This window comes from Enhydra lutris, unplaced genomic scaffold (genome assembly GCF_002288905.1).
Source record: "Enhydra lutris kenyoni isolate GAN:26980312 unplaced genomic scaffold, ASM228890v2 scaffoldscaffold24, whole genome shotgun sequence".
In the NCBI taxonomy this organism is placed as follows: Eukaryota; Metazoa; Chordata; class Mammalia; order Carnivora; family Mustelidae; genus Enhydra; species Enhydra lutris.
In genome coordinates this window covers 23,360,839-23,384,446 of record NW_019154108.1, presented here as the reverse complement: position 1 = coordinate 23,384,446, position 23,608 = coordinate 23,360,839, and the positions used below count along the sequence as shown (strand labels likewise).

The window sequence follows — 23,608 nt, the reverse complement described above, 5'->3', positions numbered from 1 at the left end:
ATGTCCACAGCAGCCCAACACATTCTAGGTCAGAAGTTTTCCACCAGAGGTAATTTTACCCCCAGAAGGACACCAGCAGTATCTACAGACATTTTTTGGTCATCACGATTAGAAGGTGAGCGCTACTGACATTTAGTTATTAGGAGCCAGAGATGCTGCTAAACATCCTACAAGGCACATGACAGTCCCCACTACCACAACGACAAAATCCAGCCCCAAGTGTCAATATTATGGAAACTGAGAAATCCTATGATGGGTGAACTGACCACCAATCACAGTGACTGTCCAGGGAGTTTAAAAATGAGACTAAGAAATGAAAGTTTACTAATAACCATCCTCTTGATCAAAGAAATTTTAAAGAATTGGAAAGTGTGATATGAACTGAATGCCTAAGAGGGAAGAATCAAGTGAGTAAATAGTTAAAACAAAAGTCAGCTAATAAATATTGCCTGAGTTTCTAGCAGCCTTTCACTTCCTGTTTCTGGACCAGCCTAGCTGCATTCCTGTACTTGAGCAGCCAATGTCCCCATATAAATTTTCTATAGATTACATAATCTAGAATTGGTCTCTATTACTTTTAATCAAGAGTCCTACTCACACATATCACCCAAAGAAAACTGCTAAGGTAGAGAAGACTTGACTACAGTACACAATAGTTCAACACTGTTAAATCAGAAATAAATAAGTGAAGTGATCCGAAGGGGCACGTGCACCCGAATGTTTATAGCAGCAATGTCTACAATAGCCAAACTATGGAAAGAACCTAGATGTCCATCAACAGACGAATGGATAAAGAAGATGTGGTATATATACACAATGGAATACTATGCAGCCATCAAAAGAAATGAAATCTTGCCATTTGCGACGACGTGGATGGAACTAGAGGGTATCATGCTTAGCGAAATAAGTCAATCGGAGAAAGACAACTATCATATGATCTCCCTGATATGAGGGAGAGGAGATGCAACATGGGGGCTTAAGGGGGTAGGAGAAGAGTAAATGAAGCAAGATGGGATTGGGAGGGAGACAAACCATAAGTGACTCTTAATCTCACAAAACAAACTGAGGGTTAATGGGGGGAGGGGGGTTGAGGGGTGGGAATATGGACATTGGGGAGGGTATGTGCTATGGTGAGTGCTGTGAAGTGTGTAAACCTGGCGATTCACAGACCTGTACCCCTGGGGATAAAAATATATGTTTATAATAAAAATAAATAAATAAATAAATAAATAAATAAATAAATAAATAAAAAGAAATAAATAAGTGAATCAAATCAATTTGGTGAAATTTTATAATAATGGGAACCAATAGTGAGATATAGAAAAAAGATCAATGACTACTGATCTGCAAATATATGGATAGCAGAGGAAATAGGTTAGGCAAATAATGTGAAAACCAGGAAAATAGTCAAAACGTCCTAAACTAACTAGGGGGGGTGGGAGAGATGGGGTAGCCGGGTGATGGATATTGGGGAGGGTATGCGCTATGCTGAGTGTTCTGAACTGATGAATCACAGACCTGTACCCCTGAAACAAATAATACATTATATGTTAATAATAAAAAAAAAAACTTCCTAAATTAGCAAGACAACCAAAATCCAAATATATAGGTGGTACATTACGTATAGATTCAGAAATAATCCTTTAAGATAGATTTCTCAAAGATCTACCTATTAAGCTCTTGAGCTTTAAAAGGAAAAATTTTATGTAACTCAATAGCACAAAAATTCTATCAAAAAATGGGCAGAGGAGGGACACCTGGGTGGCTCAGTGGGTTAAAGCCTCTGCCTTCGGCTCAGGTCGTGATCCCAGGATCCTGGGATCTAGCCCTGCATCGGGCTCTCTGCTCAGCAGGAAGCCTGCTTCCTCTCTCTCTGCCTGTCTCTCTGCCTACTTGTGATCTCTGTCTGTCAAATAAATAAATAAAAAAATCTTAAAAAAAAATTTTTTTTTAAACGGGCAGAGGAAATGAACATCTTTCCAAAGACACACAAAGAGCCAACAAGGATATGTTTCATATCGTTGTGCTGAAAAATCACGAATCAGAAAAATGTCAGTCAAAAACCACAATGAGATATCATCTCACACCTGTTAGAATAGCTATAACCAAAAAAGATGAGATGACCAGTGTTATCACCCTTGTGCATTGTTGGTGGGAATGTAAACTGGTAGAGCCACAATGGAAAATAGTATGAAGGTTCCTCAAAAAAATTAAAAAATAGAACTACCATATGAAGCCAGCAATTCCACTTCTAAGTTTGTACCCAAAAAATGACACTTAAAATTACAACAATTATAAAATGCCCACAAATAAGCCTAACAAGAAATATCCAAAACAGTAACTGAAAACTCTTTTTTTACTTAAAGACATTTTTTACTTATAGGCAAAAGGATACCACACTCTTCGAATTAAGTACACAATGATGCAATAGTGTCAATTTGCCTGCAAATTAACCAGTAATTTAATAGAATTATTATCCAAATCCCATCAAGATTTCTAAATCTTAACAATCTAAATCCTAGTGCTCTTTGAAGGTCATAATAATAATATCCAAATATATTTTGAAAAAGAACACAATGATGGGGAGCTACCCAAATAAACACATATGCTTTAAGCTTATAATCAAATTATTATAACTAAAATAATATGTAAAACAAATGTGTAGGAAGAGAAAGATGAACGGAATCATGGAGATAATTTTTCAAAGGTATGTACATTTGAGATTTTGACATCTGAGAAATATGGCTCTTCAAAACAGTGGGAACTGATAAGCTATTTTGTTAGTATTAGTACAATGGAAAAATATTAAGTTGGTTCCAACCAACCAACCAACATCAATGAATGAATGGATGGATGGATGGATGAATATTTCACATAAGTTCAAGTTGGTAATGTAAAGGGAAAAAATACCAGAAGAGAAAAACAGGAGATCTTTGATAATCTTGTAAACAAATATTCATCAACTTAAAAAAATGGCTAATATCTAAACAAAATGGTTATTATATGTATCTAAATCATGCAAATCAAAGCTGTTGAAAAGAATGGCAGATTTGACACATACTGGCATAGAAAGGTCTTCCAGATACATTAAATACAAAAAAACAAATCCGGGAGAGAAAAATTCATACAGTACAATGCTATTTATGAAATGGCAAGAGAACTCTAAGTATGTACACTTTTATAAATGTAAATATATACAAAGTTCTGGGAAAATACAAATCAAACCATGAACAGTACTTACCTCTAACAACAGAACAGGAGAATGGTGGGAATATCAAAGAGGACTTTTAGTCTTGGTTATATGCTTCTGTATTAATTTGGTCTTTTATATTGAGATACCTCTTCATAGGTTTATATACAATTAAAAATACAATCTCAGGGGCGCCTGGGTGGCTCAGTGGATTAAAGCCTCTGCCTGCGGCTCAGGTCGTGATCCCAGGATCCTGGGATTGAGTCCCGCATCGGGCTCTCTGCTCAGCAGGGAGCCTGCTTCCTCCTCTCTCTGCCTGCCTCTCTGCCTACTTGTGATCTCTGTCTGTCAAATAAATAAATAAAATCTTAAAAAAAAAAATACAATCTCAAAACAAAAAGAAAGCTACTTAACAAAAACCTTCATGTATCAACCTTTCTTTCCTATAAGAAACACGTAAGTGCAGGTGCCTGGGTGGCTCTGTGGGTTAACCGTTCAACTCTTGGTTTTAGCTCAGGTCATGATCTCAGGGTTATGAGATCAAGCCCTGGGTCCAGCTCTGTGCTCAGCATCGAGTCTCCTTGTCCCTTTCCCTCTGCTCCTTCCTCTCTCTCAAATGAATAAATAAAATCTTGAAAGAAACAAAGAAAGAAAGAAAAAGGGACTCCTAGGTGGCTCAGTCAGTTAAGATCTGCCCTCCACTCAGGTCTTGATCCTGGGGTCCTGGAATCAAGTCTCACATCATCATGGGGCTCTTTGCTCAGCAGGGAGCCTACTTCTCCCTGACTGCCGCTCCCCCTGCTTGTGCTCTCTCTGACAAATGAATAAAATCTTAAAAAAGAAAGAAACAAACAAACAAACAGATGGGTGATACCAACTGTGCCTGTTAGTATGCTAGTTTTAGGAAAATGTTTTCTTAGTAATTATCTAGAACCACAAAATGCTAAGTGGCAATCTTTAGTCCTAACTCAGTATTGTTATTTTAATTTGCTGGAATTAGCATAGAGAGAGGAACAGGCTAACAGACAGTATGCATACATACTATATATTAGATGAAGCCACAGATCATTTTCTTTGACCCTGACCACATCAAGTGAAAGGTTTCTGAAACGCCCCTGTCTTTGGAAAGCAAACCAGAGAATATAAATTGCCTGGCTGGGCCTGTGGAGCTTAAAACCCCATACCGGCAGAGTTCACCATGGAGAAGCCAGCAATTCCACCACCACAGACTCAGCACACTTACAGCATGAAGCAAAGAGGCACAGGGAGGGCTTAAGAGATTCCTAAGTTTTTAGCAACCAAAATGAAATGTGGCACAGTATTGTATTTAATGTGTATCAACCTATGTATTTGAGTGAAAGTTTAAGCAAAACAATACTGAGAAATTTTTGTAACTAGTGTAATAATCATAAATTTATACACTGAAATTATGCACTCAACTCAAAAAGGCAGGATTAGCAACCAAGGGTTATTGTATACAGTATCACACTTCCACACATGCAGACACACAAACCAGTAAGGATGTTCACCAACATCTAGTTAAGCAGCATTAGTCTCTTGGACAGCTGTTCTAAATTACACCTGATCATGATCCCAGGGTCCTGGGATGAGCCTACATCGGGCTCTCTGCTCAGCAGGGAGCCTTGCTTCCCCTTCTCTCTCTCTGCCTGCCTCTCTGCCTACTTGTGATCTCTGTCTGTCAAATGAATAAAATCTTTAAAGAAAAGATAAATAAATAAATTACACCTGAAAAATACTCTCAGAGGCATTAAAATAGGCAATTACTGGGGGCGCCTGGGTGGCTCAGATGGTAAAGCACCTGCCATGGGCTCAGGTGATGATCTCGGGGTCCTGGAATGGATCCCCACATCTGGCTCCCTACTCAGTGGGGAGTCTGCTTCTCCCTCTCCCTCTGCCCCCAATTTATTCTAATAAATAAGTAAAATCTTAAAAATCTTAATTTCTAAAAAGCAAAGAGAAGAGAGTTGTAATCTATAAGACGGAGAAAGTATAAAATTATATAAAATATGACATATATTAATATATTAATATAAGTCCCATGTTAAATTATATAAAACATAAAATTTTAAGGGGTGCCTGTGTGGTTCAGCTGGTTAAGCATCTGCCTTCAACTCAGGTCATAATCCTAGGGTCCTGGGATCAAGCCCCATGTCAGGCTCTCTGTTCAGCAGGGAGTGTGCTTCTCCCTCTCCCTCTGCTGCTATTTCACCTGCTTGTGCTCTCATTCTCCATCAATTACATAAAATCTTTAAATATATATATTTTTACATATAAATATATAAATGTACATACTACACAAACAAACACACACACACGGTTTTAAGTATGAAATACCAGTAACACTAAGCCTAGAAGTTAGGACCATAGTTCCACATTACAGTGAGATTCCAAATAGCATCATGAGTACTTACTGCTCCCTTTGTTACACCATAATATTGGAGTCTCAATTCATAGCCACAGAATATACAGACCCAACTCTGGCCTACCATTCTGAAAACCTCATCACTGGTCCCAAGAGAGATTTTAAAAAACTAAAACTCACAGATACAGATGTACGTGGACACATCCTCCAAAAGGCCCAACATACACCGAAAACATAGTTACAAATAGGTATCCCAGTATCTTTGGGCTCTAATCTCTTTCAGCTGGCAAGCAGGGGTTTACGCGTTTAAATGAAAAAACATGCCTGGCACATAGCAGGCAATAGGTGGCAATTCTTTCTTCACCCCTTTTTCTAAAAACCGAGGCCCACCCTAAATCTGTCACCAGAACCCTGTGTCCTACCTTCCTTCTCCCTAATACTCTAGATTCTTTCAAAAGTAGTCTCTCGGGACGCCTGGGTGGCTCAGTTGGTTAAGCAGCTGCCTTCGGCTCAGGTCATGATCCCAGCGTCCTGGGATCGAGTCCCACATCGGGCTCCTTGCTTGGCAGGGAGCCTGCTTCTCCCTCTGCCTCTGCCTGCCATTCTGTCTGCCTGTGCTCGCTCTCTCTCCTTCTCTCTCTCTGATAAAATCTTAAAAAAAAAAAAAAGAAAAAAAAAGTAGTCTCTCAACAGACCTCCAAACATATGAGCTTTCAGAGATCAAAAAAAGCTGAGGCCAAAGCAAAAAGACATCTCTCCTTGTGCCTCCAAAAGATGGTGTAAGATGGTGGATGCTTGCATACAGACACACTCGACTTGGAACAAATGGACTCTTCAACCAGTTTTAAGTAGAACAGAATCAATACGTTAGATTTTCTGACACAAATGACAATCTTTGAATAACCCTGATTCATTACTATTCTTAATTTCACATCAAAGTGTTCTCTTAGTTCTCAAACTGTTGCCCCCAACAAGAAGCATCAGCAATACCTGGAAATCTGTCAGAAATGCAAATTCTTAAATCCCACCTCAGACCTGAATCAGAACCACTGGGGATGGGACCCAGCAATCTGTATTTAACAAACTCCCCACACTAAAGTTTGAGAACTATTCTATAAAATCTGGTGAAGACTCTACAGTGAAACTCCAAATTCACCTATTCCAAAAGAAATCTGTTAACATTGATAATGTTAACATTCTCAAGTATTCTGAAATCTCCTATGTGTAGTATATGATAAAAAGCACATCTGACTCACAAAATCAATATAAAAGTCCTACTAAACATGCTTTTAAAAAGAAATTTTACAATGAGAGGTAAAAATAATGCAAGAAAGCACAAAAAGGTCTCAAAGGATATCAGATGAAGGAAGTTATATTATGAAGTCATTAAATATTAACCAGAAAACAAATGTGCCAGCTCAGAATGAGGTCTCTACCTAAACATTACATTTGCATTGGCCTGTGTTTCTGGTTCACCTTCTCCAGGGGGGAAAAAAAAAAATTCCTATAAAAAGAGTGAGTGAAAAAGAACCATGGACTACGTGTCCTCTGACTGATACCCAGCCCCTAAGACAAATCATTCTAAGAGAATAACACTTAAAACACTAATTCAGGGGCGCCTGGGTGGCTCAGTGGGTTAGGGCCTCTGCCTTCGGCTCAGGTCGTGATCCCGGGGTCCTGGGATCGAGCCCCACATCGGTCTCTCTGCTCAGCAGGGAGCCTGCTTCCCCCTCTCTCTGCCTGCCTCTCTGCCTACTTGTGATTTCTGTCAAATAAATAAATAAAATCTTTTAAAAAAATAAAATAAAATAAAATAAAATAAAGCACTAATTCAGGGGCGCCTGGGTGGCTCAGTGGGTTAAGCCTCTGCCTTCGGCCGGGGTCATGATCTCAGGGTCCCAGGATCCAGCCCTGCATCAGGCTCCCTGCTCGTCGTGAAGTCTCCTTCTCCCTCTCCCTCTGTTGCTCCCCCTGCTCATGGTCTCTCTCTCTCAAGTAAATAAATAAAAATCTTAAAAAATAAATATATGGGGGCGCCTGGGTGGCTCAGTGGGTTAAAGCCTCTGCCTTCAGCTCGGGTCATGATCTCAGGGTCCTGGGATCGAGCCCCGCGTCGGGCTCTCTGCTCTGCGAGAAGCCTGCTTCCCTGCCTCTTTGCCTACTTGTGATCTCTCTCTGTCAAATAAATAAAATCTTAAAATAAATAAATAAATAAATAAATAAATAAATATATGTGCACCCCTATGTTTACTGCAGCATCATGTACAGTAGCCAAGATATGGAAGCAGCCCAAGTGTCCAACCACAGATGAATGGATAAATATGTGGTGTACACACACACACACACACACACACACACACACACACAATTAGAGTATTACTCAGCCATAGAAGATGATGAGATCTTGCCATTTGCGACAACATGGATGGACCTGGAGGATATTATGTTGGTGAAAAACAAATACCATATGATTTCACTTGCATATAGAATCTAAAAAACAAACGAATGAACAAGAAGAAGAATCAGACCTATAAACAGAGAACTGATGGTTGCCAGAGCAGAGGAAGGGGGGGGGGGTGAAGGATGAGCAAAATAGGTGAAAGGGTGTGGGAGATACAGGCTTCCAGTTACAGACGTCGCAGGAATAAAAAGCACAGCAAGGGGAATATATTCACTGGTCCTGTCATAGTGCTGTACGGTGACAGATGGTAGTTACACATGTGGTGAGCATAGCATAATGTATATAATTGTTGAATCTCTATGTTGTACTCCTGAAACTAATGTAACATTGTGTACTAACTATAATTCAAATTGGAAGAAAGGAAAAAAAGAGGGTAACATTTACTTTCAGAGAAAGTAAGGCCTAATGTGAATTCAGGTCCCCAAAATTTCCCTACCTTTTTTTCTTTTTAAAGATTTTATTTATTTGACAGAGAGAGAGAAATCACAAGTAGGCAGAGAGGCAGGCAGAGAGAGAGGAGGAAGCAGGCTCCCTGCAGAGCAGAGAGCCTGACGTGGGGCTCGATCCCAGGACCCTGGGATCATGACCTGAGCTGAAAGCAGAGGCTTTAACCCACTGAGCCACCCAGGTGCCCCTTCCCTACCTTTTTGATGCTTTCTCAAAGTCAAGAGTCACCTCAGAGGAAAAAATACTCAGAGAAAATAGAGACTTAAAATGTAAGTGGTAAGACAATGCTATGCTTTAGCACGCCCTCAAAATGACAACAGCAGTGTTTTAGTTTACAAAACATGCTCACATACAACTGACACAATCTCTACAACTATCTCAAGATAAATAACAACACTCCTACTTGTCGAGTACTTCGTACATAATTTTATGAGGCTGGGAGCTGTAACTCTTTAGCAATGTCAGAAGACACGATGTGAATGCAATTCTACTTCTAAAAACCATGTTCTCTAAATCTCTTCACTAGAGCAAAATTTGGAGGCAAAGCCATGAGTTTCAGGTCCATAATTTAACAGTTATGTGACCTTAGGAAGTCATTTAATTCCTTTAACTCCTTACCATCTATAGAACGGAAGATCAATACCTGCCCCTACCTATTTCAAAGTAAACAGCATAGTTTTAAAGATCGAATGAGATAAAGGACATAAAATGTCTTCATACACTCTAAAAATACGTACACAAATATAATTATCATCATTATTCCTGATTTTGGTAAAGAATGGACAGGAGAAAAGAGAACAGTGAAAGGGGGTTGCAGGATGGTTTTGTTTGGCTTTGCCTTCTTTTTAAGCATGCTAAAGACCTTTAAGAAGGATCTTCAGACTTCATAATTTACCTAGGACCTTACTGTCCACTGGGCTGTGAGAACAGAATCTGTATTATTTTATCACTTTGCCCTAAGTACGGACACAGTTATATATTTGTAACTTCTGCACACTTCAAGGTTAATAAAAATGTAACAGCTTATTTCTTTTTAAAAGTTTAGTTTCTCATAAGAATCAGTGACCATGGAGCACCTGGATGGCTCAGTTGGTTAAGCATCTGCCTTTGGCTCAGGTCATGGTCCCAGGGTCCTGGGATGGAGAGCCATTTCGGGCTCCCTGCTCAGCAGGGAGAAGCAGACTTTTCCCTCTAACTTTCACCCCAACTTGTGCTCTCTCTCGCTCATTCTCTTTCTCTCAAATAAATAAATAAATAAAATCTTTGGCGGGGGAGAAGAAAAAGAAGAATCAGTGATCACATTGGGGTGCCTGGCCGGCTCAATCAGAAGAATATGCAACTCTTGATCTTTGAGCCCTGATTTCAAGCCCCATACTGGGTGTAGAAATTACTTAAAGTTGTTTAAAAAAAAAAAAAAAAATTAGTGACCACTGTACTAGGCCACCAAAACTACAATTAAAATTCTCTTGCGGGGCACCTGGGTGGCTCAGTGGGTTAAAGCCTCTGCCTTCGGCTCAGGTCATGATCTCAGGGTCCTGGGATCGAGCCCCACATCGGGCTCTCTGCTCAGCGGGGAGCCTGCTTCCTCCTCTCTCTCTGCCTGCCTCTCTGGCTACTTGTGATCTCTGTCAAATAAATAAATAAAATCTTTAAAAAAAAAAAAATTCTCTTGCAACAGCCTTCCTATTCTTTTCTACAGTACCATTTTCAACCTGGGGTGCCCACATCTTTCATTCTGCAAAGATTAAAACATGAAGTATAGATCCAAAATAAACAAATAAGTAAATCAGTCCATTTAAAATGATGAAATTGATTTAAGAGGAGTTACTCAAAACTTCATAATTTTTTTTTTTAGAGATTTTATTTATTTATTTGACAGAGAGAGATCACAAGTAGGCAGAGAGGCAGACAGAGAGAGAAAGAGAGAAGCAGGCTCCCTGCCGAGCAGAGAGCCCGATGCGGGGCTCGATCCCAGGACCCTGAGATCATGACCTGAGCCGAAGGCAGAGGCTTAACTCACTGAGCCACCCAGGCGCCCCTCAAAACGTCATAATTTAAGGTTCATTTTTAGTAGTACTTTCAGCAAATGAGAGAAGCTGAAGTGAAATCACTCAACTGTTGCAAGGTCAGTTATAAAAAAAAAAAGGCAGTATTAACCCCAGATTACTAGTGACAAAACAGCAACTCACCAAAAAGGTTCAATAGCGGAGTTCAGAGAAGTCATACAACACTCACTCCTTTCATACCAAAGCCAGCCCTATTATTTTTATTCCTTCTCAATTATTTTCATAAAAATCACTTCTGGAGGGGCACATGGGTGGCTCAGTGGATTAAGCCGCTGCCTTCGGCTCAGGTCATGATCTCAGGGTCCTGGGATCAAGTCCCGCATCGGGCTCTCTGCTCAGCAGGGAGCCTGCTTCCCCCGCCCCCGCCTCTCTGCCTACTGGTGATCTCTCTGTCAAATAAATAAAATCTTAAAAAAAAAAAAAAATCACTTCTGGAGAGGCAAATTATTATAACTTTCCCATATATTAACAATAAAAAATACCATGTCTTTCTACAGAAGAAATATCATGGACTCAAAGCCACTTCTATAACATCTATACATTTTTACTGATTAACTACAAACAATATTTGACCTATATCTAAACCCACATGTAAGCTCAAAAGTCTGCCAGACCTAATAATTTCCTATATGAAATTATGTGCTAATATCTCAATTCTGAAACTCAAGAGCACTATTTGTACACTACTTCCAGGATTCAGATTTTTTATGTAAATGTCAAATGACAGGTTCAGGAGCTTTAGAATCTGACTCATTTAGTCATTCAATTCAGAATCTACCAGGTGTTGTTGTTGTTGTTGTTTTAATTTTATTTATTTGAGAGAGTGTGAGCAAGAGAGAGAGAGAGATCACAGGAACAGGGCAGAGGGCTGAGCAGGGAGTGGGACTCCCAGGACCACTGAGCCCATGACCTGAGCCCAAGGCAGACACTTAACCAGTGGAGCCACCCAGGCGCCCCTCTACATTTTCCTAAGCAGCAGTTCTCAACTAGGAGCAATTTTGCTCCATGTCCCCTGGCGTGAGGTGGGGGGCAATGTCTGGAAACATTTCTGGTTGTCACAACTGGAGGAAAGGGTTGCCAGAAGAGGTTCTACTGGCATCTAGTAAGTAGAGGCCAGGATGCTGCTAAACATCCTACAAACCATAGGATACCCCTCCCCCCAACAAGGAACAATCCATCCCAAAATATCTATAGTGCCAGGCTGAGACACTCATCTATAGAAAAGTTTATAAACACTTTGGAGCACCTGGGCAGCTCAGCCAGTTAAACATCTGCTTTCAGCTTAGATCATGATCCTGGAGCCCCAAGATCAAGTCCCTCAACAGGCTCTATGCTCAGCGGGGAGTCTGCTTCTCTCTCTGCTCCTCACCCTGCTTGTGCACCCACAGGTGCTCTTTCTCTCTGACACACTCTTTCTCTCTCAAATAAAGTAAAATCTTAAAAATAAACTAAGTACCAGAAAAAAATTTTTTTAAAGATTTTATTTATTTATTTGACAGAGAGAGATCACAAGCAGGCAGAGAGGCAGGCAGAGAGAGAGGAGGAAGCAGGCTCCCCACAGAGCCGAGAGCCCGATGCGGGGCTCCATCCCAGGACCCTGAGATCATGACCTGAGCCGAAGGCAGAGGCTTTAACCCACTGAGCCACCCAGGCGCCCCATTAGTACCAGAAAATTTTTAAAGAAGTTTATAAACACTCATCTGTCTAGAAACAGTACTCCATCTTTATTTCCTATATTATCTGCTAATGACAGTCTTTTCATACTAAACTTCAGCAACAAAGTTACCCTGTCCCATCCTTTCGATCTGCTTCTGACTTCCAAAATTGTTGATAAAATAATTATTACTTCAGCCAATTTCAAAACCTCCTAGTCTCTGACTCACCCCTAAAAATATACTATTTTTATAATAGTAGTGGTAGTAATCACAGCAGCTAACGATATTAACTCTTACTGTTGGTCAGGCAATAAGTGCCTTATGAATATTAACTAATTTAGTCTTGGTACTATTATTAATGGTGCTCTTATCCCCATTTTACCAATGGAGTCCAAGGCATAAAAAGTTAAATAATTGCCCAGAATCACACAAATAAACAGGTGAGGCAGGTTTCAAATCCAGGCAGAACGGCCGCAGAGTTCATGCCCTTAATAAATACTCCAAAGTGATCTCTCTTCTTTCATTCTCTATACTGAATCATGAAGTCCTTCAAGTTCTATAAGGGACAGCAACATTCCCAGAGCCCAGTTAGATAACAGGTAGTCAAAAAAACTTTTGTTTATTGAATGAAATATCCCTTAAACTTACTCCTATTTCCTGTGCCTCCACTTAAGGCCAGTCTTTCAGCATTACATACCTGGGTTTGCTGATATATCCTATGAATTCGCCAATCATGTAAACTGATATAAACTCCTCTGCCACATTTTCCATCACCCGGGCCCAATCAAACATATCCAAAGCTTTCTTGCCATCACTTTAATTAGAATCATAAAATCTTAGAGTCAGAAGGTACCTTAGGAATCATCCAATCCTACATTTTGCAGATAAAGAAACCCAAAGATGGCAAGTAACTAAATCACACAGCCAGGTGGAGCCAGGACCAGAACTTGATTCCTGCAGTTTTTGCTCTAGGATTGACTCCTGGAGAACTTGCTTCATTCCCGACAGATGTCTCCTCAATACCCCACCAAGAAATGATGTTAATTCCCACTGTTTATACTCAAGTTGTCTCTCCTCCCCAGCCTGCCCTCTTTCCCTTGCTCCAGAGATCCAAATCCTTCCATCCTTCAAAATCTCTTCTTATTCTGTTCTTCATGACATTCCTCCTTCTCTGAAAAGTTTGTCTTCAATAAGACGCTGGAGGAAGAAAATCACTGTTGCCTGCTGGGCCAAGTTTAATGCATTCTAACACTTACCATAAAGCTAGGCTACTTGGATGATCTTCCCTGAAAGCATGCCATCCATTCCTCCCTCCATTGTTCTAGAAAGTCATTTTAATAAAGACTAACTCACATATAACACCTTCATAAAATGTGCATATATATGGAAGAGAAGCTCCCTCACATCTTTAACAGTAGACATGTAACACCTAAATAGCCCCAAATCACTTATCTTCTCCATATAGAAACAACTCTATTTCTTCCTCCTCTTCCGTACACTGTGCAATTTGGACACCCTCTTTTATTCTTTATTATTAGTGAAACTCATTTGCTACCCCTCATCCAACCTCAACTACCCAGTCCTTTATATAATAAGTCATATCTATCTCTTCAGCCTAAGGTCTTATGGTATCCCAACCCCCTGAAGGTCAATTTGTTTTCCCCCCTCCCCACTCTTCCTTCCTCTAGAAAACTGGTCCCAAAAGTAGTGTGGGTGCAGCTCAGAGGAAGCACAAAAAGATCTACTTGGCTGCAGGAAAAAAAATATATTGGAATTCTCATTATAGGGGCACCTGGGTGGCTCAGTGGGTTAAGCCTCTGCCTTCGGCTCAGGTCATGATCTCAGGGTCCTGGGATCGAGCCCCACATCCGTCTCTCTGCTCAGCAGGGAGCCTGCTTCCCCCCTCTCTCTCTGCCTGACTCTCTGCCTACTTGTGATCTTTCTCTCTGTCAAGTAAATGAATAAATAAAATCCTAAAAAAAAAAAAAAACCTCATTATACTTACTGTTTTCATCTCATGCCTTCCTAAATTCTATTTCTGAGTGCATTTATAAGTTACATAACATATTGGTACAGGAGAACAAGTACATATATAATTAACGATAACAAATTCTTGGGAGTATGTGCTCTTTTACTGATAAGAGGATATGATCAAAAGAGCTGGGAGACAACCATTCTAAAAATACCTTGATAATGAGGCCAAAGTAATAGGTCCCAAACTATACAGAAGATTTATGTACATATGCACACACTGTAGGAAGAAAACTCTTGTGCATATCCAAAGTCCTAACCATGCCCACCAACCTCTAACCCCTGCCGGGTTCTCAGAATCGCGTCCTACTCAAAAGAGAACGTAGGACAGTCTGGCAATGCCTTTCATTTCCAGTCTGGGAGGGGGGGTTGGAAATCCCAAAAGCGCTGAGATACTACCCTTATCTTTGCCTTATCAGAGTATTTCAAGTCACTGCTCACTATTCTGACACTGTTCACAGTACGACTTATACGTGTATATACTTTATACGCCACCAGCTCCTGAGATTCAGTTCCTATTTCCAAATCCCTCGAGGCACAACCGGTTCCCTTCGCTAACGACGGATTTACACTAACACCTACTGGACTGAGCTCACACCTCCCAGCATCCTTGCCTCCCCAGGGCATACTACCCACCGTCTTCCCCGAGCCACACAGTGTGTCCCAGGGTAGAGGACAGTCCATCCACCGCCCCTCAGACCACTTCTCTTCCCTTCTCCGCCCCCAGGAGCTGCCAGCCAGGCTGGAGACGGGAGGGGGGAGGGGTGTGACTCGCCTCCCGCGACTGGCCCAGATGGCAGCGGATTCCGCCCCCACTCTCAGGCACCCCGCCACCCCTAGACCCCTTAGAGCTGCCCGTCTCCTTCCCACCCCGCCCCAACCCCACCCCCGGCCTCCCCCACGCCCTCACGCCAGCTCCCACACACACTCACCATGCTGGGTGAAGATATTGAAGCCGGCCTCTGTGGTGCGCCCAGCCAGGTCCCGCCTGCGGCCGGAGGGCCTGGCTGCACTGCTGACCCGGATCCCGCGAGGTTGCGGCTGCTGAAGCCCCGGAGCCTCCCCAACGCGGCCCACCTGCTGCCCCATCCCTGCGCTCGCGTACTCCCGCGCCCCCGCCGACCCCAGGTCACATTCCTACTCGGCTTCGGCCTCAGGCTCCCGGCGCTGCTTCGGCCTCTCCTTCCCAGCCCAGGCCCCGGCCCCGAGCGGTAGGGCCGTCGGCGGTTCCGCACGCGGACTCCTCAAAGCAGCCGCCGCGCTGCCTCTCGGCGACTCACAGATTGTCCTTCTCGCTCCTCCCGCGGCTCCGCGCCCCCAACGCCGCCGCCGCCGCCGCCGCCGCCATCTTTAAACCACCGAGCGCTGGGAGAGCGTGGGACAGAGCGTCTCCCGCCCCCCACCCGACCAGTCACCTCCGCTACTCGGAGGGAGGGCTTCCCGGCGGCCCCGCCCCGCCCCGGCCCCACCCCGCCCGCGCCGCCCACGCCTCCTCGCCGGGTGGGTCCCCCCAGTGCCCACCTCGTCTGCACGTCCACCGTTCCTTCGGGTCTTTCGGTCCCTGTGTGTCTTCGCGCCACCTGGGCCTCCCAGGTCCGAGTTCGTCCTAGCCGACCCCTCCCAGCTCCGGCTCTACATTGCTACCTACCGCCTTTTGGAGCTGGATGGTCTAAAGCCTTCCTGGTCCTACCTCCACCTGTCAAATGAGTTGGTTGCGCTGAGCCCCCCAGGTAGCCCTGCTAAAGAGCAGGCACAGTTGAAAAAGGGAAGCGCAAGGCATTTGCTGCTTGCCTTCCAGGTGAGGACTCCTGAAACACCCAGGAGAATCCCTTCCAACTCCATTGTCAGCAGCAGGCCTAGAGTCGAAGATTATACAAAATTTACATGAAGGTAGTAAAAAGGTACATTATTATTTTATTGTAATTTTTTGAAATTATTTCATGATGTTAAATTGCAGTCGCCTCCGTTGTCTGCACTCTGCCGTCTCATTGGAGAAGCAGTTGTGGCCCCATTCCTCATATTATATTACCATGAATTTCTCTTGACCTCCTTCACCGTCTAACCATACGTGTGTTTCTGTTACCCTTACAATCCTTGACAGTAAAGCTAATCTTCGCACTGGTGTGATTTATATACAGTGCTCGTGGTCAGGTCTTCTTTCGATGACAAAGGGGAAAAAGAAAATTTCTCTTTGACCCTGCTTCTGAGTCAGATCTTACTCATCATTAATTTATATTGCCTAAAGAGAGTGACGCCAACAGCTGTTTTTTATACATGCACACACATATATATGTACAAATATTCACTAATCATTGCTCCTTTGCACATTCTGCATCTTAATACTGACCCAGGTTTTTTTTTTTTAATTCTCAAGGAACTTCATAGCTATCCTCTTAGTATTCCTTTCACTCCCTTATTTCCCTGATAAATATCAGTTATTACAGGTAACACACTGAAAACTTGCTTAAAATTAAAGCAGACAGGATGGGAGACATTGCAAAGAAGCAACAAAACACCCACTGGGAAGATAAGTTTGGGGGAAAGGTGGATGCAGCTCTTTTTTACACATCTTTCATAGAACCAGGGTGATCTTAGATGAACCATTCACTGACATTGATACTACTATCGGAGCGCTATCGAATTATTCCATTGCTATCCAGGGTGTAACCAGAAAATCTGAACCCCCCCCAAAAGAAATACTATACTTTGGCACTAGATAGAATATGAATTTTCCATTTGGATCAAAGTTTTCCTGCCATTAAAATATTTTTTCCTTTTAATTCCCAAGTGTTTGCAACTAGTAGGAGAAAATCGTTTACAAGGGATAGAGGTTATCATAGAGCTAGAACTTGGTTTGTTATTTGGTTTTTATTATCTGAAAGAATATTACTTTGAGGATAACGGTCTGGCTTCTCTGCTAATTCACACATGGTATGTAATAGATCAGTATTAGGATAGTAGTTAAGGCCAGGGACTCAGAAGCCAGACTAAGTTCAAAACTAGGCTCTGATACTTATTAGGTATTTGCTCCTGGGCAAATATTTAACCTTCTGGGTGTCAGTTCTTTTATCCATGAAGCGATGGTTATAACAATAATACCTATAGGGCTGTTGTTAGAATTAAGTTGGTTAACATTAAAAAATAACAATAATAAATAAATAAATTGGTTAACATGAAGCTCTTAAAACAGTATTTGACATTTAATGAGTGTCATAGAAGTATTAGTTCAAAAAAATTAATGTTTTCAGAAGTCCATCAGATTTTCCAAGCCTAATTTTTTCAAGTGGTACAACTTAGATTATGGAACAAATGCTACAGTATTTATTCAGGTGAGCCCCCCTTCCACTGGCCACCAGCTAACAACAAAAACACCAATCAACCAATTAAAACATGTAGAATCAAATATCACTTTATTAGTCATTCCTACATGGTTATGCACACATGGACTATATTATATAATCCATGATAATTTTATCACATATATATATATCATCATATATGTGATATATATGTATATATATCCTGGACTATAATCCATGATTATTCCTACATGATTATGCACACATGGACTATATTATATCATTCTTATTTTGCATATGAGGATTCCTCTACCATTGATTCTTAGGATCCTTTCTAGACCAAAGCAAATATTCTGTAAGGGGAGATTAGGATATAAGCATTATCTTGTAGATATTTTCCATTCTTTCATTTTCAAAGTGAATTGGGAACTTTAAGAATGAACCTTTAAGAATGGGAACTTTATAGACTAGGTAGAAACCTATTTCATTAGGCATGGGAAATTATTTCATCTCAATATAACCAAAGCAAGATGACTTACCTGAGGACAACATTTAAACAATCCCAAGTAGTATCATCTCAAATTGAACTGAGGGGCAGCTGTGAGCTCCAGGCAGGGGCAGAAACCAGATGAAAAAAAGTAGCGGGGATGATACACAGTAGCCCAGGGACAACCTCAACCAACCGATAGCCCGGGTCTGGCGTGGAAGAGCAGACAGACCCATCACCAACATTAACAAGGCACACGGAGGACATAGATGCTTATCATCTTTACCTTCCCTGTAATAGGAGCAATACCACTATTTCCCAGAAGCAAGGGACTTGTGAGCAATGCTCCCTTTCTTTACCACTCTGTGTTTCCAGGCTATCGTCACATTCTTACATTGTCTTTCATATCTACTTCTTTCTCTACCTCTGTATGAACACAGTGTTCATTTAGACTCAGGTCATCTCTGCTGGATTCTTCTGCTATTATAAGCCTATCCTTCCTAACTTCCTGATCTTTAGTACCAAACAACTCACTAAGACAAAAATATTTCTTCCTCTCATCACTTGGACAGTGTTTCCCCTTCCCTTCATTATGTGCAATGCCCAAATTTTTCACCTGTTTCAAAATTATTTTCCAGAACACCCTGGATTATAATTGTTTAATGTATGTCATCTCTTGGTCCTCAAACCCCCACCCCTCCTATGGCATGCATGGGTGTTTCATCCAATTAGCTTATTTCATGTCTTCTTTCTTAGTTATGACTTTTGCAATAATCATATTCTCCCCAATATGGCTCCCAAGTGACTCCTCTTATAGTACTCAGGATTCTACTGGGATCCTGCCTCCTTCATAAGAGAATCCCAGACACATCCACAGACACTTAATTTCCCTGGATTCTACCAGTCCATACCTAAAACAACCACAGCTGGGAACAATTCTCTGCCTTAACATTCAATTACCTTCCTCTAACATAATTGGAGGGAGGTTAGTGTTGCAATGCTGCACTGTTCCCTGTCTTTACCAGCCTGCATTTCCAGGCTGGTAAATGTGTTTAATTTTTTTTTTAAATATTTTATTTATTTATTTGACAGACAGAGATCACGAGTAGGCAGAGAAGCAGGCAGAGAGAGAGAGGAGGAAGCAGGCTCCCTGCTGAGCAGAGAGCCCGATGCGGGGCTCGATTCCAGAACCTTGGGATCATGACCCGAGCCGAAGGCAGAGGCTTTAACCCACTGAGCCACCCAGGCGCCCCTATGTTTAATTTTGACATTTTAATTTTAGCATCACAGGGTTGGAAAGAACCTTCGAGGTCACCTAGGCTAATCTGAAATTCCCTCGACAGTAACTTCAGTGACGGAACTCATTTATTTCGAGGAGTTCTTTTGTTTCTGTTTTTGTTTTTTAAGAGAGAGTCAGGGGCACCTGGGTGGCTCAGTCGGTTGAGTGTCTGTCTTTGGCTCAATCCTGGGATTGAGCCCAGTGGGTATCTGGTTCCCTGCTCAATGGGGAGCCTGCTTCTCCCTCTCTCTTCCCCTACTCATGCTCTCTCTATCTCAAATAAATACATAAAATCTTTAAAAATAAAACAGAGAGGGGCGCCTGGGTGGCTCAGTGGGTTAAAGCCTGCCTTCGGCTCAGGTCATGATCTCAGGGTCCTGGGATGGAGCCCCGCATTGGACTCTCTGCTCAGCGGGGAGCCTATTTCGCTTCCTCTCTCTCTCTGCCTGCCTCTCTGCCTGCTTGTGATCTCTGTCTGTCAAATAAATAAATAAAGTCTTTAAAAAAAATAAAAATAAAAATAAAACAGAGAGCAGGCGGAGGGGGGTGGAGAAGAAGCCTCCCAGCGAAACAGGGAGCCAGATGCCCATTGGGCTTAGTCCTGGAACTCTGAGATCATGACCTGAGCTGAAGGCAGACACTCAGCCAACTGAGAAACCCAGGTGCCCTTAAGGAGTTCTAATTGCTAAAAAGTTCATCCAAAAGATAAACTGACACCTGCCTCCTTGAAACTTCTACCTGTTTCACCCTGGTCCTAGTTCTACCCAGTAGCTAACAAAGCTAACCTTTCTTCTACACAACCACCCTTCAAATATTTGAGAACTGTCATGTTGCCCCAAATCTTTTCTTTTACTACTTGTATACGTGTATATGCTTGTTTAGTTATGTTTATCTCTGTTTATATTATCTACATGAGCTAAAAACATTTAGGTAGATAAATTGGAAGAAAAAAATGTCATTTTATACATAGCCTTTTTCTTTTTCTCCCCAGCTTTATTGAAATGTAATTGACATACAACATGCGGTTTAAGTTGTACAACATGGTGATTTGATACACATATTTTGCAAAATGATTACCACCGTTGCTTTAGTAAACACCTCCATCACATCATATAATAACCATTCTGTTTTTGTGGTGAGAACATTTAAGATCTACTCTTATAGCAACTCCCAAGTATATAATACAGTATTATTAGGTATAATCACCATGCTGTACATTAGATCCCCAGAGCTTATCCCCAAATTAGATGTTTGTATCCTTTGGCCAACATCTCTCCATTTCCCCCACCCCACCCCTGCTAACCATTCTAGTTTCTGTTTCTATGAGTTTAGCTTTTTTATTTTTATTTCATTATTTCTCAAAGGTTTTATTTTTAAGTAATTTCTATACCCAACACAGGGCTCGAACTCACAACCCCTAAATCAAAGACTGAGCCAGTGAGTACCTCGAGTTTGACTTTTTTAGATTCCACATTGAAGTGACACACAGTATTTGTCCTTGTCTGTCTGACTTATTTCACTTAGCACAATGCCCTCAAGGTCAATTTATGTCGTTGCAAATGACAGGATCTTATCTTTCTCATGGCTGAATGATATTCCCGTGTGTGTGTGTATCACATCTTTTTTATCCATTCCTTTTAAGCTGTTTGTGCATGCTGTACTTTAGATTTGTTTATGTGTGGTTTGTCTTTGCATTGTTCTTGTATTCAATCTTTAAAGGCCTGTACAGTGCCAAATACACTTCCATTTATAGATCAATATTTTAAAAGTTTTTTTGGATGACAATGAAAAGGAGGAGGATTCTTATCTGGCTGAGATAGAGTAAGTCATTCTCTTTGAAGATAAGGAGTTGAATTAAATGACCTCTTGTTTTTTTTAGCCCCAAGGGTCTATGATTCAATATTTCTTTGATTAAAAAACTTTATTATTTATTAAAGATACTCTTTCAAACAATTAGCAAAGTGCTATATAAAATGTTACAAGTTACAGTAATAGCATCTATTCATTGTAAATTAATAAATTAGTATTCGCTCCTTTTCTGTGGTAACAATGACGAGCTGACTAAACAATCCATTTGGCGTAGCCCATCAGTAAATGCAGTGTAGTAGAACTGGGCCTAGTTTGTAACTTCTGTGTCGCTATACACATTGTTTCCATTAGGTCCTGGATCCCAAGACCCTGAGATCATGACCTGAGCCAAAGGCAGATGCTCAACTGCTCATACACTTTGTTAATTTTTTTCAAGATTTTATTTATTTGAGAGAGAGACAGACATAGCAGCAGAGATAGCAAGAGAGAGCACAAGAGGGAGAAGCAGGCTCCCCACCAAGCAGGGAGCCTGACTCAGGGCTCGATCCCAGGACCACGGGATCATGCCCTGACACGAAGGCAGACACTTAACCAGCTGAGCCACCCAGGTGACCCTACATACATGTTGTTTCAATTGCATAACAAACCATCCCCAAACCTAGGGCTTAAAAGGACAGTGATTTATTACTCCTTGAAATTCTACAGATGGCTGGACAGTTCTGCTGAGGGCACCTCAGCTCACTCATGTGACAGCATTTGGAGGAAGGGTCAGCTGAGCTGGAAGGTTCACAATGGCCTCATTCACATTTCTGGCAGTTGGTGCCGCTGTCAGTTCAAGCGTCTCGGTTCTCCTCCATCTGGCCTCTCATGGGCTGTACTGTGCCCTCCCCCAAATTCATAGGTTGAAGCTTATGACTCTATTTGAAGATAGGATCTTTAAAGAGGTGATTAAGTTAAAATAAGGTCATTGTGGGGCACCTGGGTGGCTCAGTGGGTTAAGCCTCTGCCTTCCCAGGGTCCTGGGATCGAGCCCCGAATCAGGCTCTCTGCTCTGCGGGGAGCCTGCTTCCTCCTCTCTCTGCCTGCCTCTCTGCCTACTTGTGATCTCTCTCTCTCTCTGTCAAATAAATAAATAAAAATCTTTAAATAAAAGATAATAATAATAATAATAATGAGGTCATTAGGGTGACCCTATTCCAACATGACCAGTGTTCTTATAAGAAGAGGAAGTTGGGACACAACCCACACCGGAGAAGATCACATGAAGACTCAGAGAGAGAAGATGGCTATCTACACACCAAGGAGAGGTCTTGGAAGAAACCAACCCTACGGAAATCTTCATCTCATATTTCCAGTCTCCTGAACTTTGACAAAATTAATGTCTGTTGTTTAACTTGCCCAGTCTGAAGTACTTTGTTATGGCAACACTAGCAAACTGAGACAAACAATCTAACCTTAGGGAGTCAGAGGTGAATTGGTTTGCTGGGGCTGCCGTAACAACACACCACTGCCACGGTGACTTACCTGACAGAAATTCGTTTTCTCTCAGTTTGGCAGCCTGGAAGTCTGAGGCCGCAATGTCAGCAGGGCTGATTCTGAAGGCTGTGAGAAAGAATCTGTTCTCTGTCTGTCTCCTAGCTCCTGGCAATTTGCTGGTGATCTCTGGTGTGGAGAAGCAGCATCCCATCTCTGCCTATCTTCATGTTTGCTGCTCTTTCTGTCTAAACTTCCCCTCATTTGGGGGTGCCTGGGTGGCTCATTTGGTTAAGTATCTATCTTCCACTCAGGTCATGATCCTAGAGTCCAGGGATCGGGTCCCGCATTGGGCTCCCTGCTCAGCGGGGAGCCTACTTCTCCCTCTCCCTCTGCCTGCTGCTCTGCCTACTTGTGATCTCTCTCTACCTCTCTGTCAGATAAATAAATAAAATCTTTAAAAATAAATAAATAAATAAATTTCCTCCCCTTTTAAGGGCCTCGGTCCTATTGGATTAGGGCCCATCCTAATGACCTGATTTCAACCTGACTGCCTCCCTACAGACTCTATCTCCAAATACATTCACATTGTGAGGTACTGGGAGTGAAGACTTCAACATACAAACTTTGGAGAAAATATTCAACCCCTAACACAGAGCTGCCTCATAGCATGGTGGCTGGTCTCAGGATTCTAAGACAGCAAGAGTGGAAGCTGCAAGATCTCTTGAGGCTTAGGCTCCAAGACTCTGAAAACACCCTTTCCACCACATTCCATTAATCAAAGTAAGTCACAAAACCAGCCCAGACTTAGTAGAATGGGGAAAGAGACCCCATGCCTTAATGGGAAGATTAGCAGAATATTATAGCCATGTTTTCAATCTTCCATGGGGTCTTATCCTTTTTTACAATTAACTCTATGAACATAGGCTAATCATAAAAGCATAATTCTCAGAATTGGAAGGGACTGAGGCCAATCTTATTTCCACTAATGCATTTATTTCCTCTGCCCCTTTTTTATTCCCATGCTT

The 23,608-nt window shown here is 41.8% G+C and overlaps 1 protein-coding gene across 4 annotated transcripts in view; it reads right to left on the bottom strand.

Moving 5' to 3' along the window:
* LOC111150736 (ABL proto-oncogene 2, non-receptor tyrosine kinase) overlaps positions 1-15,389 on the bottom strand; it is a 111,464-nt gene extending 96,075 nt beyond the window's left edge. For all 4 annotated transcript variants that reach the window (XM_022508304.1, XM_022508308.1, XM_022508307.1 and 1 more), the window contains exon 1: positions 15,166-15,389. In XM_022508304.1, the coding sequence (XP_022364012.1) occupies positions 15,166-15,322 (157 nt within the window). In that variant the 5' untranslated portion in view covers positions 15,323-15,389. The remainder of the gene's footprint in view (positions 1-15,165) is intronic.
* Positions 15,390-23,608: the final 8,219 nt, after the last annotated feature.